Below are 22,602 nucleotides of genomic sequence, written 5' to 3' on the forward strand. Positions count from 1 at the left end.
CATATAAGTGCAGAAAACAGGGTTCTTTATACTCCTTTGCTTCCTAAGAGATCTTGTGTTGTATATGAAATGCTAGTATTAGATGATGCACATTAAGCATTATTCCCTATAATGTGAGACAATATACAGGAACTTGCAAACAAGTTGCAAACAAAACAATGATATTGATTCTATTAGTTAATGAATCATACTAAATATCAAATTATAATGTAAACAAATTTAAATTAAAAGATGTTACCTATATAGTGAAATAACTTGGGAAAAAAACAGAAAGCCATTCTTTATCCATATACTTGCTAACAGTGCACTAAATTGTAGGTTCCATCAAATTTATGCTATCTCCTATTTTATCACACTAAAAAGCAAACCCCTGGATTTATGTTTTCTTCTTTTTAAACTAAAAGTACTTCAAAAGATTAAGTGTATACCACCTGGTATGCAGATATCATCTAGACTTCAGCAAGCAAAATGCAAAGTAAATTTTATTTTAAAAAGTTAAGTGAATACTTTCCAGTTATTTAAAAGGTGAATATTTATTAAAATTTTTGTGGATAAGAAAGCAGAAAGTACTGATTTTACACTACACTACTGTGCCTATAAAATGAGACAGCATTGATTTGATCAATTCTATCTATGATCCATAGCTGCAATATCATCATTAAAAATATTATGGAATAGCTATAAATAACACTTAATCCTCAATACATGTAATGGTGCTGTAAGTGATAACATTTTTTTTAAATGCAGGGAGTATAAAGAACTTCACATTCTCTTTTTAATGTATGAATAAAATTTATTGCTCCCTTTTAAAGTATTTATAGAAAATATTTCTAGTTGATTCAAATGAAATAAATATGGAGAAAATCTGGAACAAGATGATGATTAGAAGCAAAATGAGAAAGCAAAAGATTTACCATAATCGCCAACTATGAAGACTGATGGGTCACGTTACTTTTTTCTTAGCAAAACTACATTATAGAACACTGTAGCACAATGTACTAAAGTCTCTTTGTCTTTCTTTTTTTAAAAAATTCTTGCCCTTGATACCTTTCAGTAGGGCAGCTTGAACAGTTCATCGTCACTTCCAAACCCCTCTGGAGATCAGACGATAAAATTCTTCGGCAATCAGAGACAGGACAAAGGGCTTTCTCGTGCTATTTCCTTGTTTTCATGTTTGCTGGCTTAACATCATTGTGTACACGTACGACTTCAGTATATAACATCGGATGCGATGACGTTCAGAGCTGGCAAACAGAGAAACAGCATGAGAAAAGCCCTTTCCTGCATCATTTTCCCCACACATTGCAAAGTTTTCCTCCAAATAATTACCACATCAATCACTCTGTGGTTTGAGAAGCACTGAAATATTGTGGTTCTAAGCAAGCAACCATTTTTGGTGTGTGTCTCTGTGTGTGTTTTCAGGTTTCCATACATATAGAGAGAGCTGCACACATCTATGTACAGACAACAAACTGTTAAAATGGAGCCATATAAATCATTTCTTTGTATGTTATTCTAGGTTTCCAACTACTGCTTTTTGCTGTATCAGAACAAAACCCCCAACTGCTCTAGCAAGAATATAGTTATCAGAAGACTATCATACCACCTAGAACATGTTGTACATGGTTTTAGCAAATTTGATCTGAGAGCATAATTCCCAGAGCATAAAGTACTGGAAGAGTCATTTTGCATCGTTGACTCTATTCATGTTAAATATAGAGTCCTCAAAATTAACAGAAATTAATCCTTTCAGATTAATTATTCCACAGGAAAGAAAATGCTTTCAATAGCACATTCACCAAGACACTAGCTTCTTATTGGTCAGGAAATTGCTATCTATTGCAAACCAAGGAGTGCAAAACCTGGGAGAAAACAGGTAATAGGTTTGAAAATTAAACTGAAAGTCAAATCAAACTTCATTGCTGACAATGATTTACAGTGATACATCATTGAAAAAGTTAGGTTGTGAGCAGGTAAGTGTAAACTTTTCAGCTATCTTACTGAGAAATCAAGATGAAATGCACTTATGTTTAAGAATAGCCATTGTATTTATTTATCCTGCTGATACTCCAAGGCATGCCCCTTTAATGGAGGGAGTTGCATACCATTCTAGTTTACATGCCAATCACCAAATTGTTAACACTGAAACTTCATCTACCAGCTTAAGTATATACTCATTTTTAGTTTTCACTGGAAAAAAAAAAACTGTAGTTTTCTCCAAATTAGTTTTAACTTAAGCGTTCATATTTAAAATCTTTTTTCCCCCCTCAAAAACATCATGATTTTTTTTTCTTCCCTGTTGTGCTCTGTTTCTGTTCTCTACAATGGGGCAAAGGGGCATTCTATCAATATCCTCCCCCATGTTTTTGGGGTAAAAAAAAAAATGCTGTAAAAATAATTTTGAAAAGGTTTTTTTCAAAGCATTCCACAAAAGAAAAAAACTTTATTGACCAGTTTTGCTTAAGTTGATTTGCACACCTAAGTAACTGCTCACTAATCTAAGAGCCTCAGAATTTTCCTTATCCTTCATTTAGATTTTTTTTTCTCTAGATCTCCAGAATTTCAGATCTTTCTGAAATGTATATACATGGCAGCACATCAGAATTACCAGCAAAATTACCAGCCAAAAAATTAAGAGAAAATAACAAGAATAATCGGGATTATAGTAATCACTTCTGAAATGGCTTTTACTAACACCTATTTATCTGATATTTAAAAGAAAATATTCCTTGAGAGTAATTTACTCCAGAACATGGGTATGTCACATTAGTAGTTATATCTACACTCCTTAATTTATCAGAAGCATCAGTACTGGTTATTGACAATTGCAGGATACTAGATTAAACTCACTGGTCTCACTGTTACAAAAAACAATGTTGTCAAAAAGCTCTAACTTTGCTCCTGAAAAGCTGTACTCATCTGAACTTGTTACAGACGTGCTGTACCAGAGTAGATTTTTCAACAAGCAACAAAAGGACAGGAATCACAGCTCTGGATTTATATGACTTAGACATCAAATACCTATAGTACTTTTATTTAAGCATGAGGCCAAATGATAGAACCATTATCTTGGTAATATGTATGTGTACATCTACACCTACAGATGTACATATCAGAGTCTGCAGAGCTATTAGTTTCAAGAAAAGCACAGGATTCTTTTAATTCATATTCTAAGCACTCTGCTGTCATACTGAGTGAAAAACTATAATGACTTTCTCCACATTTTAAGTTGGAACCAGAAAACTAAATATACCATAACTGTAAGCAGGTCCAAACAATCCCCAGTAAGAGTAGGGTTCCCAAAAAGGCGATGTATTTTAAATGAGGTCTACTTTCCATTTAGATGTCTATAAGGAATATAATATCTACCTCCATTTAGTTTCCAAAAACAAGTGTCAGCAGAGACCACTGTGTTATTTAAAAATTTCCTTTCTACCCATAAGTGTGAATACGTCCACATACAACAGAATCCTAGCAACTAAAATCAACTAACGAAGATTTACATTAGTAAACATGAGAAAGTCAAGCTGCATACCTGTTCAATCCCTCAAAACATTAGTGAAGATGTATGCTAGCAGTGGAGCTAAGTTAACATTTACAGGACAGGAGTCCACCGGGAAGCAAGCAGAACCATCAAACAGCATGTAACTTCAGCGTATGATTGTAACTTCCAGTTGTAGCAATGGTACAGAAATCAAACGTGTACTGAAACTTAACCCTACTCCCCAGTGATGTTTCCATGAACAGTCATATTTCTTCGCTAACAGGAAGTCAGATAACATTTGATCAATTTCCAAATTCAAAGTTTAAAACAACAATACAAAAGGTCTCAGGACCCTTCCTCAATCACAGGTTCTTTTTTCACGGAGATTTGTACTGCTCTTGAAATCTGTGTTATTTTATTTTCAAAAGAAAGAATGTCTGAGATAACATTAATTAAAGGAAATTTTAATAAAGTTTTGTGGTAGAAATTTCTTTGAACCCCAGGTGTCAAAGACCCTAGTGTCTCCTATACTCATGCATGATTCAGTTATACAGCCTGATGTCTAGACAGACATTTCAGCTGTCTAAATATTATTCAAAATATTTAAGCAAAGATTTCAGATTTTTAAAATGTTACATACTGCATGAAAAACAGACCATCTTTGTTTTTACTTTCTATCATGCTGATGCAAATGCAGAAAGAGTTAAAAGATTTGTGATAGTATGGAATAAGTCATACACAGCCTGATCTCACTGAGATAAATGTCAAAAGCAATCGAGCTCTCATAAAGTCTGCAGACAGACAAATTTTAAATCTGCTGTATGCTTTTCTACCAAAGAAATACGTTCTTCCAAGACATTCACCACTAATGAAATGTTGAAAGTCTCTGACACTGTAAGCTGACTCTGTAATAAAACACTGTAAGTTAACTTGATTTTACAAGTCTTCAAATATCCTAATTTGAAAAACTTCCATGAACAAGAAGCCTGTTTGCAATTTATCACTAGGTAAAGCTTCTTTAGTACAATCACCTCAACTACCTCCCAAAAGAAAAGTCTGAGAGTTCCAATTCTCTGTCACTACTATTGATTAATTCCTGCTGTATGACTTCAAAATAATACTGATAAATACCTCGCTCCCTTGCCCTATCTCACACACAAATTACACAGAGAAGCTTGATTTCTTCCTTCTGTGTGTTACATTAGAAACATACTTTTCCCTCTTCAACTTGCTTAGTATAGTTCATGACCTGGTGTATCCTCTGCTGCTTCAGCAGTCTCTGATTCCTTCCTAATAAAAATTTCAGCTATTGCTTTGCAGTATTTATTAGTACATATGGTCACAGAAGAGATATTTTGGTTTTTAGCAGCAAAACCTTTCAGGTTTTGTGAGCACAACTGCTGTACTGATTTTGTCATTTTACAGATCAATTCGACAAATTTAACAGTTAAGCAAAGAAGTAATTTCCTTTTTTTAAAAAAATGAATACTATTCTGATACACACAAAGTTTAGAGCCTCACAGAAAAATGGATTTTTATGTATAATTCACTATTATTTCAAATATCTGAGTAGAAACTTAGTGTTTCACAGACAAAACTAATATGAGGCCTATTAGTATCAGCATCCATTAGAAACTAAAGAGAGACATCTTCATACTTAGTGTATTTTATCTTATCTCTTCCTTCAGAGAGATTTTGGCTTGTAAAGTGATGTATTATAGTAACTGTTAGTGATAAACTGTTTTCTTCTCCACATTAGACATCATTACTTTATTTTTATAAATCAGCATATTTGACTTTTTAACCAAAAATATTCTTCAATTCTCCTAGCTGTCCTACAGTTTTCTGGAAATTTCGAGAGTACATGACACGCAGAGGTATCATTAATCACAAACTTCCTGTTAGTCTCTGAGGTTAGAGGATGGCTGGGCAGCATGACTTCTGAAGCACCGTGGTAGAAGCTCATTTTTGTTTTGTTTGGATTCTTTACTGGATAACAGTGACAACTCTAAGAAAGACTGTCCTAAGTTAGCTACTAACAACCTGGAAGGAAGACAAAACTGTGCAAGCTACAACATAAAAAGAACAAGTTAGGAGCAAGACCAACTGTTTAAATGATTTACTAAGGTTAAAGAGATACTTTGTTTACACATATAATGAGATACGATTCTGTCTTTGTGATCAAAGTCCAACACAAAGGATTTAACTCAAATGCTCTTTCTTGTCCCAATATCACATATATTTATTAATGAAGTTACCTGTATTTTAGTCAAGTAAGTAACAAAAATATTAATTCAAATGTTTAGAGAAAATGTGGTTTTCAAACTAGTTTAAAAGGCCGTTGTGAGAGAGTAATTAATTTCTCCAACAGTATAGTCACTTCCATAAACAAAATAAAACTTTAAAGAAGGATAACCGTAGATTTATTAAAATCAACACAATACTAAACATTAAGCTCTTGTAAATTCAGAGCATAACAGTAACATAATTTCAGGTAGAGCTAAATTAAGGTAAGCTAATTTCAGGTCATGAGTATTCCAAAAAAATATTACTGTGTTTTTCCAGATAGGAAACTTCTGTTATCAACCTTAAGATACAAATAAATGAAAATGCTCTATTTCCCAAACCAGTTCAGCAAAAAGAAATTGTTTCCCATTCTGCTTTAAAAGCCTCTGAAGGACTGCATTAGTAAAAATCTAGAGTCATGTGCTCCCTTTCTTTATTAGCAGGCATGACAAAACGTTTTTGAGCATGCAATGGAAGATGACTTTTGGCTCAGAGGAACTATACCAGGAACTATATTTTACTAGACAGAATCCTTTGGATTCAATAGAAAAATAACTTAGATCAGGCTCACAGAGAGGTTGAGGACTGCACTCTCCTCAGTCAGACGAGTTCAAACAAATGAGTGAGAAGTTTTCTAATGTATAATTTAATTAACACATTCAAATATCTTTAGTAGAAAGAATGCAAGTCTCAAAAAACATGTAAAATTTCCATCTCTACTACTGAGGTATAAACAAGAAGAATTTTTTTTTAATTCTTTTTCTGTTAATGTATCTCTGCAAGAGATTCAAGCTTTATAAAGAAGCAGGAACTGGATTACTACATTGATTTGTATTGTTAAGGGGAATAAAAATAATAATCAAACAACCCACCCTGCAGTTTTCAAAATGATCAGTAGTATATTCTGCTATAGCTAAGCTGATATTAAATAAATAAATAAATAAAAAACCACACACCGAAAAATAAATCCAAAGCCTCAACTGGAATAAAAATAGACTTATTCTGAGCAAGAATATGAGAACTATAGAGGTCACTTCAATTTTCTCATTATCAATAATTTAATAAACTCTCCCAAAGTATTTCTTTGATGTATCAGTTCCTTGACCAATTAAAATGTAATTATAAAACTATTTTCACTGGAAACTGTGATACTCATGGAGAAAGGAAAGTAATCAGAAAAATAGCAATTACTACTGATAAAGCTTTCCAGAATGTTAGACCCAATTTCCTGCAACTTAAAGCCTTTCTGTAGTATTTTGAAGAAAAAATGTACTGTATCATATTTTATTTTAAGCTGAGGATCCTTTAGACATTTCCTATGCTGTACATTTCTCAGGAGCTAATACCTGGTTACCAGGTCTAGCAGCAAAAGTAGGTGCAATCATACAGACGTTTTTAATTTTCCCCTAGCTTCTTTTGTTGATTGTCAGTCTACCAGATGTTAATAGCCCAGTATGTTTCCATACTGGAAACATGTTTCTGAAAATGGTGCTGAAACCCCCAGAGGAAAATCCTTTTCTGCTTTTGAGAGACCTTGAAGGAAAGCTCTACTCAAATGAACGCAGTAGTTCCAGATGCCATTAATATTAAGAACCACTTATCAGATCCTGTAAAGCATTATTGCTTTCCAACTGGCCTAGATCACTTCAATTCCTGAGCATATAATACTACAGAGGACAGTACCATTACTCCTCTCTACCTTACAAAACCGCAGTACTGTATACTACAGTAATGCAGGAAGTGCCATACTGCCATCTACAGTCAGGAACACCCATCAATATAACAATGCACTACTTAATTTCCTTACAGTCAACAGTTACTTTATTTTAATGTTCTCCCTTAACACTGATCAATCTCAAATGGTTTACATTTCAATGCCTCTTTCAAACGTGACATTTCAAACTTTTAATTCTTGCAGATAAAGTTATTCTGCAGTGCTTAAAACTACAGCTATGAGAAAGGAAAAGACAGACAGAAAGGAGGAAGAGAGTACCTTAAACTTTTCATTACCTGTCTGGTGTGTATGGGGCCTGGGGTCTTAAAGCCTCCTTGACAGCTGCATTCAGAAACACTGTAAGGGTCCGAGCTGCTTGATGAGCACTTGGAGAGCGAGTCGCAGCCCACCACAAAGGTGTTATCTAGAGGCAGTTCCTGAATGACATGGTGCTTCTTAGGGGGTACAGGAGTCTCAGGTTTAATTTGAAAGGTAGGCTGTGGAGAAGCAGACTTGTAGTGCTTTGCTAAATCTGGGCTATCTGGCTTAAATGTGGTTGGTGTGGTGGCCCAGTTATATTTTCCCATAGTCTGTTCTTCTAGTTCTACAGGAATGTCTAAAGTGCCATTTATGTGCTCGTGGCCAGGATCATCAGGCTTGGATTCTTCAATTGTCACAAAGTTGAGGAGGAGACTTTTTGGAGAACGCTTCTTCTTCTTCTTCTTCTTCTTGATCTGCCTGTTCTCTTGGTTTGGAGAAACCCATTCACCACTCTGCTTGTTTTTCTGGACAACCTTGTGCCTGGGTGTCTGGCGGCATCGTACTAAAGCAGTAACAAAAATTACCAGGATAACTGTCATTGTGCCTGCAATAATTGCAATGATGATCTTGACATAATCATTTGTCTGTGGGGTTATCTCACCATCCCCAACATTCTGGCCAACTGGAGTTTCCATATTCCTGCGCACTAGCTCTTGAACATAGGAACTATTGGTGACTGTCTCATTCACAAATAAATGCACAAGAGCTATAGTATAGAGAGACTCTGGCTGTCCTAGGTCACTGACTTTTATCACCAGTCTATGCAAGCCATGATCTGACATAATTACTTTCTCCTTCAAAGTAATATTGCCTGTTAATTGATCAATTGTAAATAAGCCCCTTGAGTTCCCACCTATGATGCTGTAACGGAGCTCTGCATTCATTCCTGTGTCATTATCAACTGCAAAGACTTTAGTAACTACAGAGCCTGGACTTGCTGATGTTGGAACCAAATCATATGAATAATTAGATGAAGGAATAACAAAAACGGGCCTGTTGTCATTTACATCAACAACATTGATAGTCACTTTGGCAGTCGAAGAGCGCTGCACTCTTCCTCCATCCACAGCTTTCACCTGAAAAGTATATGACCCCTGCTGTTCCCTATCAAAGGTAATATTAGGTCTTATTACACCAGTAAGTGGATCAATAATAAAATTGTCTCTACCATTTAATATTGAGAGAGTTACTGCAGCATTCTCACCAGAGTCAGCATCTGTAACTGTGATAAGCCCCACTGTACCATACATGGGTAAGTTTTCTGGCACATAGAAATTATATTCATTGTGAGTGAAAGCAGGGCTGTTGTCATTCTGGTCCAGGACTGACACTGTCACAGTAGCATTGGTCTGCAAAGGTGGCATCCCATTATCCTTAGCCAGTACAGTGAAGGAGTACCTGTCTTGCTTTTCCCGGTCCAGCTTTCTCACTGCTGTCAGAATGCCTGTACGGCGATCAAGGTTGAAAATAGGGGGTGCATCAGGACCCAGGATATAGCTGATCTCAGCATTGCGTCCGCTGTCAGCATCTGTAGCACTTATCTTGGTTAGCTGTGTACCAGGAGCATTGTTTTCAGGGATGGAAAGACCTATGATAGGCTGTGTAAAAACTGGGGCATTGTCATTTTCATCTTTAATTTTGATCAAAAGCATAGCAGACTGATTTAAGGGAGGCTTCCCTGAATCTGAAGCCACTATTTTAATAGCATATTCCCTTGTGGCTTCATAGTCAAGAAATGTGGCTGTCTCTAGAAGAAACTGATTATCAAAAACTGGCTTTAATCTAAATGGAACATCGTGATCTGTAAAACAAGTAACTTTTCCATTCAGATCAGAATCCTTGTCCATTACTGTTATCAATGCAATTTTTGTATTAAGTGGAGCTTTCTCGGATAAAAGCACTGTTCCATTCACCGGATTGATGATGTATCTTGTGTCTATTGATGGGACATTGTCATTAATATCTGTGATATTAACAGTCACTGTTGCTCTTGATGGAGTTGAACTGCCATCACTTGCCAAAACAATTAATTTGTGTACAGGGGATTCCTCTCTGTCTAGCGGTTCTCGTATGGTAATTAGACCAGTAGCATTATCAATGGCAAACAGCCTTTTAGCCAAACTGGAGATCTGATTGCTGAAATAGAAGTGAATTTGTGCATTTGAGCCAAGGTCTGCATCAGTGGCATGGAGCTGAGAAACCGAAGTACCTACTGGAGCATTTTCTGGAATACTAACTTCAACATCATTCTCCTTAAAGACTGGGCGATTATCATTCACATCAGTCACAGTGACTTGTAGAATGGCAGTGCTGGATCTTGGAGGAGTTCCACCATCTTCAACTTTAATCTTCATCACGTACGTATCCTTCTGCTCCCTATCCAGGATCTGTTGGACAATCAGTTGAGGCCACTTATCTCCCTCAGGTGTCTCAATTATATCAAGACCAAATACATTTTGACCCTACAAGACACAGAAAGAATGCAATTCAATATGGCAAAATATTGAAAGTGGACAAACATCTCAGCAATGTTCTGAAATTCTCATGAAAGGTATATACAGTAAACAGAAATGTAGGTTGAAATCTTTAGCTGGATTCCCATTCTGCTGTTCCCTCTCTGGCAAGCAGAGAGGAAGAATATTGCAATTATCTTCTTTTCTTTTCCCTTCTCATCCTTCAGAGGAGGAAAGGATGTAAAGGCAATTTTTAAGCTGTATCTTCCATAATTGCAGATCACTAAAACTGACTGTGCCAGATAAACAGAAAAACAAAACAAAAAGACCTGAAGCTATTAAAACTCTATAAAGATGTTGAGCAATTAGAATTTTGTTTATATTCCTTACATCTATCATACTTGTAATACTGAATGATTGCTGCTGGCCTGGTTCGTTTTATTGTGCTTGCCTCTTACCTTTACTAATGAGTAAAGGTCATAATAGTGTGTGTGCTCTAAACTCTTTTGAGACATTTTCAAACAAAGGGAAAGAAAATGTTCCTAGTGCGCAATGTTTCTTATTTCTTACTTTTGCAGAAGATTTGCATTCACTGTATCTTAATGCCCACCATTAAGTGAATGCATTTATAGGTCTAACTCCATGTAAGGCTGCTGTTCATTGGTATGTTTTGTCAGCAACAGAATCGCTCTACATGAATAATCATTTCTTTCAAAGAAAAGAACCATTCATCTACGTTTCAAAAACAGTTTACCACTTGCATAGTATTTGTGACAACATTAAACAACAACTACTGACATTCTAAAGTGAATTAGCACCCATTTTGAAAGAGTAAAACAAATAAGAGTTTTGGCTTCTTCACTGGAAGACACGTAAGCATATTAGCCTTGAGAATCATTAAACTAAATGAAGTTTACATTTTGAATCAATCAGGTTAATTCTTAGAATGGTATTTCTGTGCACTCCATAGAGGCAAAGTGCAAGTTTCATCTTTACCATATTACAGTTCTAAAAGCATTTTCTCAACTTTAGAGTAGTGATTAATTGGAGATAATCTGACTAGTAGTTATTTGCAATAAATTTCATAATTATTGAAATGATGCATTACATATTGTATGTTTTAACACAGACTTCTAGAGGAGTGTAACAGAAGTGACAGGGGGAGGGAGGCACAAAACAAAAAGAAAAATACAACAAACAAACCCTTCAACTCCCTTTTACTTCATTTGCACACAAGTTAATGAATGTGCACTGATTATTCTGTCATTAGTTTCTCTTTCTCTCTCTCTCCTTCCCTCTTTCTCTCCTCTCTTCTCAGCTTTTAACTATCAAGAAAGAGGTATTTTTCATTATAGTGAATGAATCTGATACAACCTTTACCTCTCCATCACTAGCAGTAAGCTACTGAAGAAGCAGATAAGAATGCAAAGAGTTCTTCCAGATTAATTATTAATATTTTAGAGTTTTGGTTTTTTTTCAATGCAAACATGTTTTCCAAGAATATTTCTTAGGATTCATTACAGACATATACATCTTTTAAACTACCAAAATAAAGAGAAAAACATAGTTCTTATTCAAGCAAAAGTATTTTACATGGTTTAAGGGATAAGATTAGGAGTGTGACATTAAGCTGCATTTTAACAAACACATATTCTAAGAACTGACAGTTCTCCCATTTTAAACATTCCAAAAATTATGAAACATTGTAGAAACAAATTTTTAAGACTACAAGTATCTAATTCTCTCCTTTATGAGCAAAGAAACTCTGGCAGAAACATGCACAAAACCTTCAGGATGAAATTCCTGATGTTGAAGTAAAGAGATATGCTGTCATTAAAATTCATTGAAGCCAAAGTTTCCTCCATGAAGTCAGATTCTTGTTCAGATTGAATAGTACCTCCGTCACCACACTATCCCTGTGATATCAGTTTTGTTGACACTAGGAAGGGTATCAAAAAAGTGTTCATAGTAGAAGTATAATACATAATTAAAACATATAGTACCTTTTGCCATTAAAGTGACTGAAAAAAATAATCCACTGCATTATATCCATCAAAACAGAGGGATGGGTGTGAGGAAAAGCTTTTTTTTTAACCTTACAAAACAAACTAACAAAAAGACAGTTTAAGTAAAGCAATCTAACAATTTGGGCCAAAATGAGGTTCTGCCCATTTCAGAGACAGAATTAGTTTGAATAGGCTCCAAGTTCTGATCACAAGACTCTTTCTCAGGGCAATAAGCAACTCTGTTACCTCATTCAATTTTCACAGCATCCTTCTGAGTGGATTAATGAACTATATTGCAATCTCTGAAATAATAAAACCGATAGTTTTATCATGAACTTCCTGATGCATATTTACCTGATCATTAGTAATGGATCCAAAGGTCCTTTTCGGAGTTGTTTTGGGCTGTCATGTAAATAAAAAATTAGAGAGTTTTTTAAAATTGTAACATTCAGATAGATTAATAAATACATAATCAATGGAACACAAACACTTAAACTTGAGGAGCATCTAGTATTACAGAAAGGACTGCATGTGGCAGGGTGTGCCTGAAGCCTACACATAACTTTGTCTCTAGACACGCACACTGCAGAATCACAGTCTAATTGAACTAATGAAATACAGAGTACACGGATATTCTAATGAATGTTCTTTCAGGTCAATCTTCATGTGGATTTCACTGTCAAGAGGAACTGGAAAAACATCATTGTGGCTAATGCAGGTTCCAACAGTATTGTCTGTTGTGTCCCAAACATCTTACGGATTTACATTTTCACCAATAAGCTGAGAAAACACATTGATTTCTCAAAGAAATCAGGAACACAGGAGGAAGGACAGAATAATACGCTAAATAACTCCACAGAACAGCTACTTGTGATGCACTGAAATTGAGACAATCACTACTTGTGATATTTTAAAAACATCACAAATTATACAATTGTATATACAATTATTATATACAATGTAACAATTACACAGTGCGACAGACAAAGGATAAATTTACACTGTCCTCAATCTTTGTTCAAGAGGAGTATTCTTTAGAGAAGAGCACAGGAGCAAAGACAATGTGTTGTTTTGTGAGCCTGGCATGTAATTGGAATACTTTTCTTCATGTACTGCAAGTTAAGAAGACACTTTCCAGCAAGTGTAACTTCTCTAGCTCGACTGAAACTTATACAAGAGTTAATGGCTAAACAACATGCATATTATAAACTTTTACTAGTGACTTAATTTATTTCAATGAATACTGCAAGGAGCTGGAGTGCACACTTATTTACTGCACCTCATCAATCCTCTTAAAAATCAGTTAGTTTCATTATTTGTAACAATCTGACTTTGTTGGAAATGTAAAACAAGCAGATTTAAAATGAGGAAGTTCTAAAAGGTCTAATATAGCAACACCGGGAAATTAAATCAGGGGTGAAGATAAGAGGAGGAAATCAGGTTCCCATTACAAATTCTTTATGATGGTTTCCTACATGCAGTGTAAACCTATTTTCACTGGTTCAGCAATATATTAAAAAGTAATTACTTAATAGTAAAACCTTTGGCAGAAAGTAATGCAGTTGTTTGCTACCTGCTAATAATTTTGGATATAGCGAGGTAGTGATTCTGTGATTCTGTGAAACCCTTTACAGATCTCCCGAAAAATTTAAAGGTAGGTCCTAGCCATTGTTTCTTTGTCTGATTTTGTCAAAAGACATACATACTATACAAAAGACAACTATACTATACAACTAAAAGACAACTATACTATACAACTACAGCGTTGTATTCGCAAAGGAAAGATTACAGTAGCAGAATTTCAATTTCCAATGCAGAATACTGTTTAATAGCTATACAATGGACAGCTTTTCTTAACAAAAGCTGAAAATTAAACTTGCATTTTTCTTTCAAACATGACACTTTGAATGTGAAAATGTGAATTCCTGAAGCCAAGCTAAAGCCCTAAACAGAAAATATTGTATATGACAGGCATTAATGGATGTAAGTTCCTATAATAGGTGGATATTAGAACACTCAGAACTGTAATACCTTAAGTGCTGTAGCTCTAATAAAGGCCCCTTGTCTGCTATCACTTATACACTTTCCAATTTACATGTTCATGCATTCAAAAAGATTAAAGTCTGCTCTCCTATTTAAAGGATGCGGAGCTGCTACTCCCATCACTGTGCACAGCTTACAACTAAAGTTACTTGAAATGCATGCTATTAAAATACACGGTCACCTTACAAACTGAGTAGCAGGACCTCAAAAGAGAAAAAAAAATAAAAGATAGGAAATTTTTACAATAAAAAGCTTGACGGATAAAAAAGTTTCTTACCTATTTGAAACATTAACTGTTTGTCAAAAGAACTACAGATTTTGAGAACATGGCCCAAAATTCCTGCAAGCTTAATTCATTCCATGGTTTCACATGGTTTCCTTTGAAGTAAACCAAGCTTAAATCTGACTAAGTTGAACCTGAAATCCATAGCAAAAGTAGGACTTGGAGGCTTCCAATCATACATGAACCTGAAGTTGTTTGTTGATTCAGAATCCTAATTAGCTTTATCTGTACATAAAAGACTTAAAATCTATATAATAATTTGCTTTTTCTCAGCCTCTGATTATAAAAGAGGCTCTATGAATAAACAGCACTGCCACAGCTTTCTTCTCCACATATACGATCAAACAAAGCCTTATTCTTGTGAAGCAGATAGCAAGCAAAATGCTACAGTAGGGATCAGTAAAACAAAGATAATAATGAACCATTTTATGTTGGAAGGGAGAAAAGTAGAAAATACAATATGGAAGGAGTAAGTAGATGATCAGGGACATTAATAATGATTTTCTGAACAGAGAAAAGGCTAGGAAGTATACCTAAAAGGCTAGGAAGGCTAAACACAGAATTACTTCCTTGGAAACCTAAGCTTAATGTTGCTACAAAAAGACTGAAGAAGTTCGAACAATTACATCTTTAGAGCCTCCTTAATTCTTAGATGAGTTGTTACTTTCTATAAAGTGTTGCATTCAACCTTGTCATATTCTGAACAGTGCCAGCTTTACATTCTAGATAGATACGAGTATTTTTGCTGTTCTTCTCAATTAACTTCTTAGCATCTAACTCTGAGTATTTTTATTAGAACATGTTCACCTTCCTTAAGAATAAACAATTATAGACAGAAAATTGTACATTTTTCACAAATCTACTTTTTTGCTGACCCTGATTTCGTTGAACAGTCTACGTTTAATTATTATCTGCTTTGTAACTGTGCCCTAATATCATTTTCAGCACAGCACCAGGTTTTAAGAGAATCCCTTTCCATCTTACATCTTCAGTCTGCAAAATCCTGTTCGCCTTTTCTTTGGTGAGATTTATCTTCTTTTGAAGCACAGATTACAATTTTTCTTTTTCTTTTTTAACCAAAGTTTTTATTTTAATTTAGAGATTACATACCTCTACAGATTAGGATAGGAGTAAAGTTGTATCCACACTACTGCGTTATCATGACGTGAAACTACCAAGATGATACCTTAAAATAAACTAGAAGGCAAAACTGGACTGTCACTTGAATAGTCTTTCACAATTTGGTTCACGTGTACAATTATATACTTCAGCAAAATATTTAACTGCCCCACAAAACTTGAAGGAATTTATCTTTGCAATGCTCCTGCTATATGAACAGTATTATAATTGCCTATAGGCAGCAAATTGATATATAAAGATATTTTACCAGTTGTCCAAGGTTTATAGCTTGCCTGAAAGAGCCAGCCACTTCTATTAAATTATGACTCATGTCTTAAACTAAAATTAATAAATATAAGCCCTTCTTTTAGAGGTACTCTTCTCAAAGGAAGAAAGGTTAACAGCTGTAGATAAGGGAACTAGGTAAGTAATCTCCCTTTCTAATCCTAACAGTTGTTCAGATATGCATGCACACCCTACTGAACACAAAATGATTCAGTATCTGAAACATGGATTAAGTTATTTAATATGTTTGAAATTTGCAATAGGTTACCATATTCCTACAACTTCATAATGTTCCAGACACCTGTTCTGTTCCCCAGTATGTTCTCTTTGAATCGAAGTACAGATGTAATGAAGTAAAAATGTTGGATTTAGGTCAGGGAAAAATATATATATATTGCACAGGTGAATTTTGTAATAACACAATATAGTTGACAAATACAGATTTGTTCACCTTCCTAGTTAAGAATAGCAATGGGAATAGAACTTAATATATCTAAGGAAGGGAAAGTAGTAAGTACATGTTTTAGTGATAACTTTCTAATGCATTACTGTGGATCTTTCAGAGGTAACAGGTAACAGTTCTGAACTGCTTTTCAGAACAGCTGTTAAATCACAAGCCCATTTTGCTTTTACAGACATACAAGATACCTTAGGCTCCTAATCACACATTTTAGAGTTCTTTGATGAATGCTGATTGGGTGTTGGATCAGTGTGAACCTGCAATACCCTTCTGTTCACTACCTGCTCTATAACCAGACCAGTACTTTCAGGCAGAAGGGGATTCAAACTGGCAGCTACTTGTATGCAAGAAAATATAAAGTAGTGACACCTCTGAAAATTCCTCTGACCTAAAGCAGAGGTGGTCCAAGATCCTTACCTTTCAGTAATTTCAATGGGAATCAAGAGCTATGGACATATACAGATTTGGCTCATGACAAATGAAAAAAAAAATACTTATAAACTTACGTTTATTAACTTACTGGTATTATTTCGTTCACTCTTATCCACACCGAACAAGTATTTCAAGAAAAAGAGATGGTTTCTTTAAACAGATAGCAACTTTATCGAGTCAAATCCATATCTTAACTTTTAATACTGTAGTTTTACCAGGAAGTTATTTGGCAGAGTTATCTTATTTGATCTGAAGCCCTTCTAAACTTAACTGTCACCTATAAGTAAAATCCACAGTATGTTCCCTTTATGTTTACTTTCAGGAAAAATGTTGACAAAAGTTTTCATCTGAATGGCATGAATCTCACACACATGCACGTACACATCCCTCTCCTCAGGGAACTTAAGCCTGCAGAAGTATACTGAAAATAGAAGAACAAAATAAAAAGTTCTCTAGATTTACAACACAAAGACATTCTTTCATTTACAGAGACCAAAATACAGCATCATTGTATCACTCTTACGAATTTTGCCATTAAAAATACAGTCTTAATGCAGAAAATTTACAATTTACATGCGCAAAAACATAACAGAATGAGTAATAATTTCATATAATTGAGTTCTTTCATTTTCAGTAGTAATTCTGTCACCATTCACAAATAACTTTCAGGGGCTGTCAGCCTAGGGGCAAATACTGCTGAAATGACTGTGACAGTAAGCCTTTGTCAGACCTTCATTCTTTGCAAGGTTTTGTAAAACTCAAAGAAGAGAAAGTTTGTGTTAAGCACTTAACTACCTCAGAGGATCATTTTTGCTCCGATATAATAAAAATTTATCCTTTTTGCATTGTTCTGAGAAAACAACTGAGCTACTATATTAAACTGTAAAAGTATGTGACATATGCAAGTGCAAGATGCCACTTCACTACATATTGGAAGATAACAAATAACACTGCATTTTCAGAGTAATAAATCTGGCACAGTCACTCAGAAGATGCAGAGAGTGCCAGTAAGTACTAAAAATAGTACTAGAGATGTTGTAGAGAGATTGGATTCTTAAAGTGATTAAAAATATATCTGTTGACCATGCTGATTAGGGAACGCTGAGGACAGACATATTTTCTGATGTTGGATTTATTTATAAGGAAGCCAAATTGCCTCCTTCCTCCACCAGTATTTCTGACTCTACTTATCTGAATCAGTAGAACAAAACCAGAAGAGATAAAAGGAAAAACATTTCCATACCATAAGGTAGTAACTCTTGTTACTAAATCCTTTCAAAGCCAGCTCTCAAAAGAAATGTTATGTTATTGGAATGTATTGAAAGATTCACGAAATAAACAGTCACAACTTTCTATTTAGCAGATTCCCCAAAGCTCCTTCCCTGTGTATTGTTTGGGATCAAAAATCTTAAAATTGTGTATCATATGTGCTTTTGATCTTGTAAGTAAACATATTCAAGAATATACTCCTTTCTCTATATAAGAAAACCTAATTAGATTTCTAATTCTGCTTACCAATGACTCATATAACCCCGGACTGGATCCTCTCAAAGTTCTTCCTTGAGGTCAATTCAATCACCCTAGAATGGATGCTCCCAATGTACACATGTATACATAGTACAGTGATATGAAAGTTAAATGGTGCATAGTGCAAAAAAAAATCCCTTCATAATATGTATGCAAAGGAACTAGCCTGCTGCCTTCCTTTCCTTAGCTGAAAACAGCAACAGCTTTTGGGTAAATGAACATTATCACAACTACCAAATGCCAATGAGGCCCTACTAATGAATTAGAACTGAGAACTACCTCTAGACTTCTCATAACTACTCCACTAAGACAATAACCTCAAGTTAAAGACATATCACAACTCCCATAGAACTATTCTTACTTTGAGACACTTGCTAACAAAGACGGCATTTCAGCCATATTCAGGTTAGAAATAGGAAAATGATCATAAGAAAGTAGCCTCAGGGGATGATGACCCGATTCAATGAGAAGCTTAGCCTTCATATACTAAAAAGAGCATGATGAATATGCCAAACCAAAAACCATTAAAAGGTCCAGCTGGGCATTGAATACATTTGCCAAGAATTCTGGATGATGTTGGCAGTTCATGGCTTAAATTACTTGTATTGTAATTTTTATGCGTAAAAGACAACTATAGGATTGCTACAGAGATTAAAATAAATTCTAATAGAAAGCTAAGTAGTCCATACACTACAATAAACAGATTCATGTTCTGATATTTTATGACCAAAGCATCCTGGCTATTTATCTTGAACAAATATTTCATTCCTGTGAAACAACAGATGGCGTGAAACTGATGTAAAGATGAAAAGTTCTATCAACCATTCATAGTCTATTTTGAAGACTGACTTTGGAATTAAGGTATTCACACTTGGTGCTAGCATTCTAAACAAAAATCAATTCACTAATGGAAAATACTTATGTATAACTCCAGAATGCTATTTTTGAGATTACATGGGAAATAAAATAGAGAACAAAACTGAGAATACTATATTGTTTATACATTTAAATGTACTACAACAAATAGGTTGGAAAAGTCCCTAAAGCAAATGAGGATGAAAATTATGTTGCTAGGGTTAAAAATGAAGAGAAAAACGTAATCTCAAAGAGAAAAAGCCATATAATATCTTCCATTCTGAAAAGCACAGAGGAACATCCTGACTCAAAAAATAGAAGTTTGCTTAATAACACAAAGAGGAAAAAAATTACAATAATTTGACTTTGGAACATCAGCAATAACCAAAGCGATAATACACATGACATTAATAGAGCCAGCAATTATAGCACAATGTGAGAAAAATGTATTTCAATACTGACAGCTGATGACTCAGAATTCATTCCTTCTACCAATGTTTCTTTTCATTTCTTTAAAACTGTCTGAAATGCTCTTTGCTACATGTCCCAGCCTTAAAAACTCTATAGGGTCCAAGTATTCAGACCAATTATATTTTTAGGCTAAGGAATATAAATTACTTCATAATAAACCTTTCTTTCAGAAATAACCATACTAATGCAGTCAATTGCCATGATCCATAGCTGACATTAGAATTAAATCTATTCTTGAAAAGGTAGAAGAATGCTACTTTGGAATTACCTTTCTCTTCTCCTCATGCTTCCTTTTTTCAGGACGAAAAATATTACACACTGTGTATTTTGAGAAAAATACCAGGGACTATTTTCCATCACTATCATTCAATGTTAAAAGCAGAAGTAAAAAGAAAAGCACATTATTACTCCATAAGCTTCTTTAATTGTATATTTTGAGGCCAAAAAAAACATCCAGCAATAATGGAAATTCTATTATTTTCAAAACATTTTAAGAACTAGAAATCATCATCTCAAAAAAAAAAAGAGGTCATGGAAAAGCAAGTTGGGATAGGCAAGAAATTTAGAAGTATTCTGAATATTATCTTTCTCCTTTACTTCTGCTCCTTCTTTGCTGAAAATTGTTTTGTTAGCAACTTCTTAATCATTTCATATGTATGTGTGAAAAGGTAAATGCTCGTGAAATAATCTGGAAATGTGGAATAATAATAATAATAATAATATGGAATAACTTTGGGATTTGAATGCAGCCTGTGAAAAACATTATCTTAAGTTTTTCACGATAGACATCAAAAATATAAATAAAGGTTGTACTACTGCTTCCATTAGAATAACTTCGACTCCCTAGCAATACGCTTTCGCAACAATACAGACCTATTAGTCAGTTTCTTTTAGAACATGTGGTAACTATGGTAAGAAAAAATATAATGATATTCAAACGTTTCATGAACGGATTATGATAGTTATTGACTCCTTTAGTAATAAGGTTCTTATTCAGTAACTAATGAGGTTAGCAGCTTACAATTCAAAGTAAGAAAGTGACCGAAAAACAACTACTGAATACATTGGTGATGACTACTACCTCAAGACATAAAAAGTCAATCTCCCTAACATAATTGACTAATAAATGGTCTGAAATTCAGAAATCTATGTGAGGACTGTCTTTAAAGATAAAAAAGCAACCAAAGAGGAACAGCTTAATTCACAGATACTGATACTGGACATATAAAAGTAACGTAGTAGCACAGTGGAGGAAACCCATGGTACTTTGAAAAGGCACCTGTTCTTTCCTTTGTGACATATAAAATACTTTAAAGACTGTTTACGGCTTAAGTTTTGAGACAGTATAAAGATCATAGCTGAAGTATAATTTGGCCTAAGTGGATTGTTAGCAACCTGCCAGAATAAAATACGTCCCATTTATAAAACTGCTGAAAATATACATACTGTCTAAGCCATAATGATTTCTTCTACTGCATCTGCAAAAAAGATTCCAGAAGAAGCAATTTGTTAGAACAGTTTTCACCTATAAGCTTTGGAGAAAGACCACAGCCGGAAACATGTAAGCCGTATTAGACCTCTAAGTACTTGGGGAAGCTCTGATTTATACAAAAAGATAGGAGGGATGAGTTTTCAAGCAGCACAGGAAAGTGAGACAGACAGAAAGAAATCAGGTGTTTTTATCATAGGCAGAAATTAAGCTTTCAGGAAGAGGCTTATACATCACTCTTTAGACAGCTGCAAGATCAAGACATGTTCAGCTAGCTACAGATCCTTTTTACTGTTAGCTTTGGTAGCTTCAAAAAAAGGGAAGACAAACAGTTATTAACGAAAGAGCTATAAATACTACACCTGGACCACGCATTATGCAGTTACCTGCTTAAGGAGCTATCAATAACTGCAAAGGGAAAAACAGTTATTCATGAAATGGCAACTGATAACTGCATGGGGATTCTCAGACTTAATCTGTAAGTGAAAAAACACTAACACATTGCAACAAAATATACTAAAGCTGTTATCAAAAACTGTTAATAACTCATTGTGGTAAAGTACTACAATCATAAACGAACAAACTACTACTCACTGAAATAATGTACAGGTTATGTAAGTGTAACAGCAAAGCACTGGTAAGTTTATTTCATTTCATTTGTGGAAGTATTATTTTTTAGGAAAAAAATTAGACTGTCATGAGGAAAGCTAATGATAGGTAATATTTACAATTTCAATTTATGTTTTTCTTGTCAGTCTGTTTAAATGTAGGTCCCAGAAAAAGTCTGAAATACATTGAGACATATTTCTGCTAACCTAACTGAAGTTACTATTTCAAGCAGTGAAGTATCTATAAGCAAGAACTGCACATGCAACTGTGCCAACAACATACTCTGTATTGATATCCAATTAACACCAGTTGTTTTCTGCTCACATCATGCAGAAAAGAAAAAACAGACACATTAGATAAAAAGAATATTTGCTTACCCTCTGAGATTAAGGAGGATTTCATGGCAAACATAACACAAGCAAAAATTAAAGACTCAGTGGAGCTTCTCCTGAAGTCAAATGAAGCTTTGATCAGGCAACTAGTAAACCTCAATTGTGGCTTCAGTTTTAACTTTCAGAGAGATCTTTCAAGTGATACTGGTTTGTTTTTTTCACCTCTAATAGGTTATAATATCTGTCTGTCCCAAATCCAAGAAAGCACATTTTAAAAACACCTATTCTCCAGGTAATCATCCCCAGTATCAAAACTTATACATTACAGTAAAAAACCCAAAAGGTTTTCTCTATACTTTCTTATTTGAAACCTTCAAAGACCTTCAGAAAGTTAAGTTAATGAGTGGGCTTACTTGAAAACACAAAGGACATG

The 22,602-nt window shown here is 34.6% G+C and overlaps 1 protein-coding gene across 1 annotated transcript in view; it reads right to left on the reverse strand.

Moving 5' to 3' along the window:
• Window positions 1-873: 873 nt before the first annotated feature.
• Window positions 874-22,602, reverse strand: part of LOC134145154 (protocadherin-11 X-linked-like) — an 82,677-nt gene continuing 60,948 nt past the window's right edge. Inside the window, exons 3-5 of the mRNA XM_062584397.1 lie at window positions 12,619-12,666; window positions 7,781-10,267; window positions 874-1,244 (exon numbers count right to left, since the gene is read on the reverse strand). Coding sequence (XP_062440381.1) covers window positions 1,239-1,244; window positions 7,781-10,267; window positions 12,619-12,666 — 2,541 coding nt within the window. The 3' untranslated portion in view covers window positions 874-1,238. The remainder of the gene's footprint in view (window positions 1,245-7,780; window positions 10,268-12,618; window positions 12,667-22,602) is intronic.

Source organism: Rhea pennata, chromosome 11 (genome assembly GCF_028389875.1).
Source record: "Rhea pennata isolate bPtePen1 chromosome 11, bPtePen1.pri, whole genome shotgun sequence".
Classification (NCBI taxonomy): Eukaryota; Metazoa; Chordata; class Aves; order Rheiformes; family Rheidae; genus Rhea; species Rhea pennata.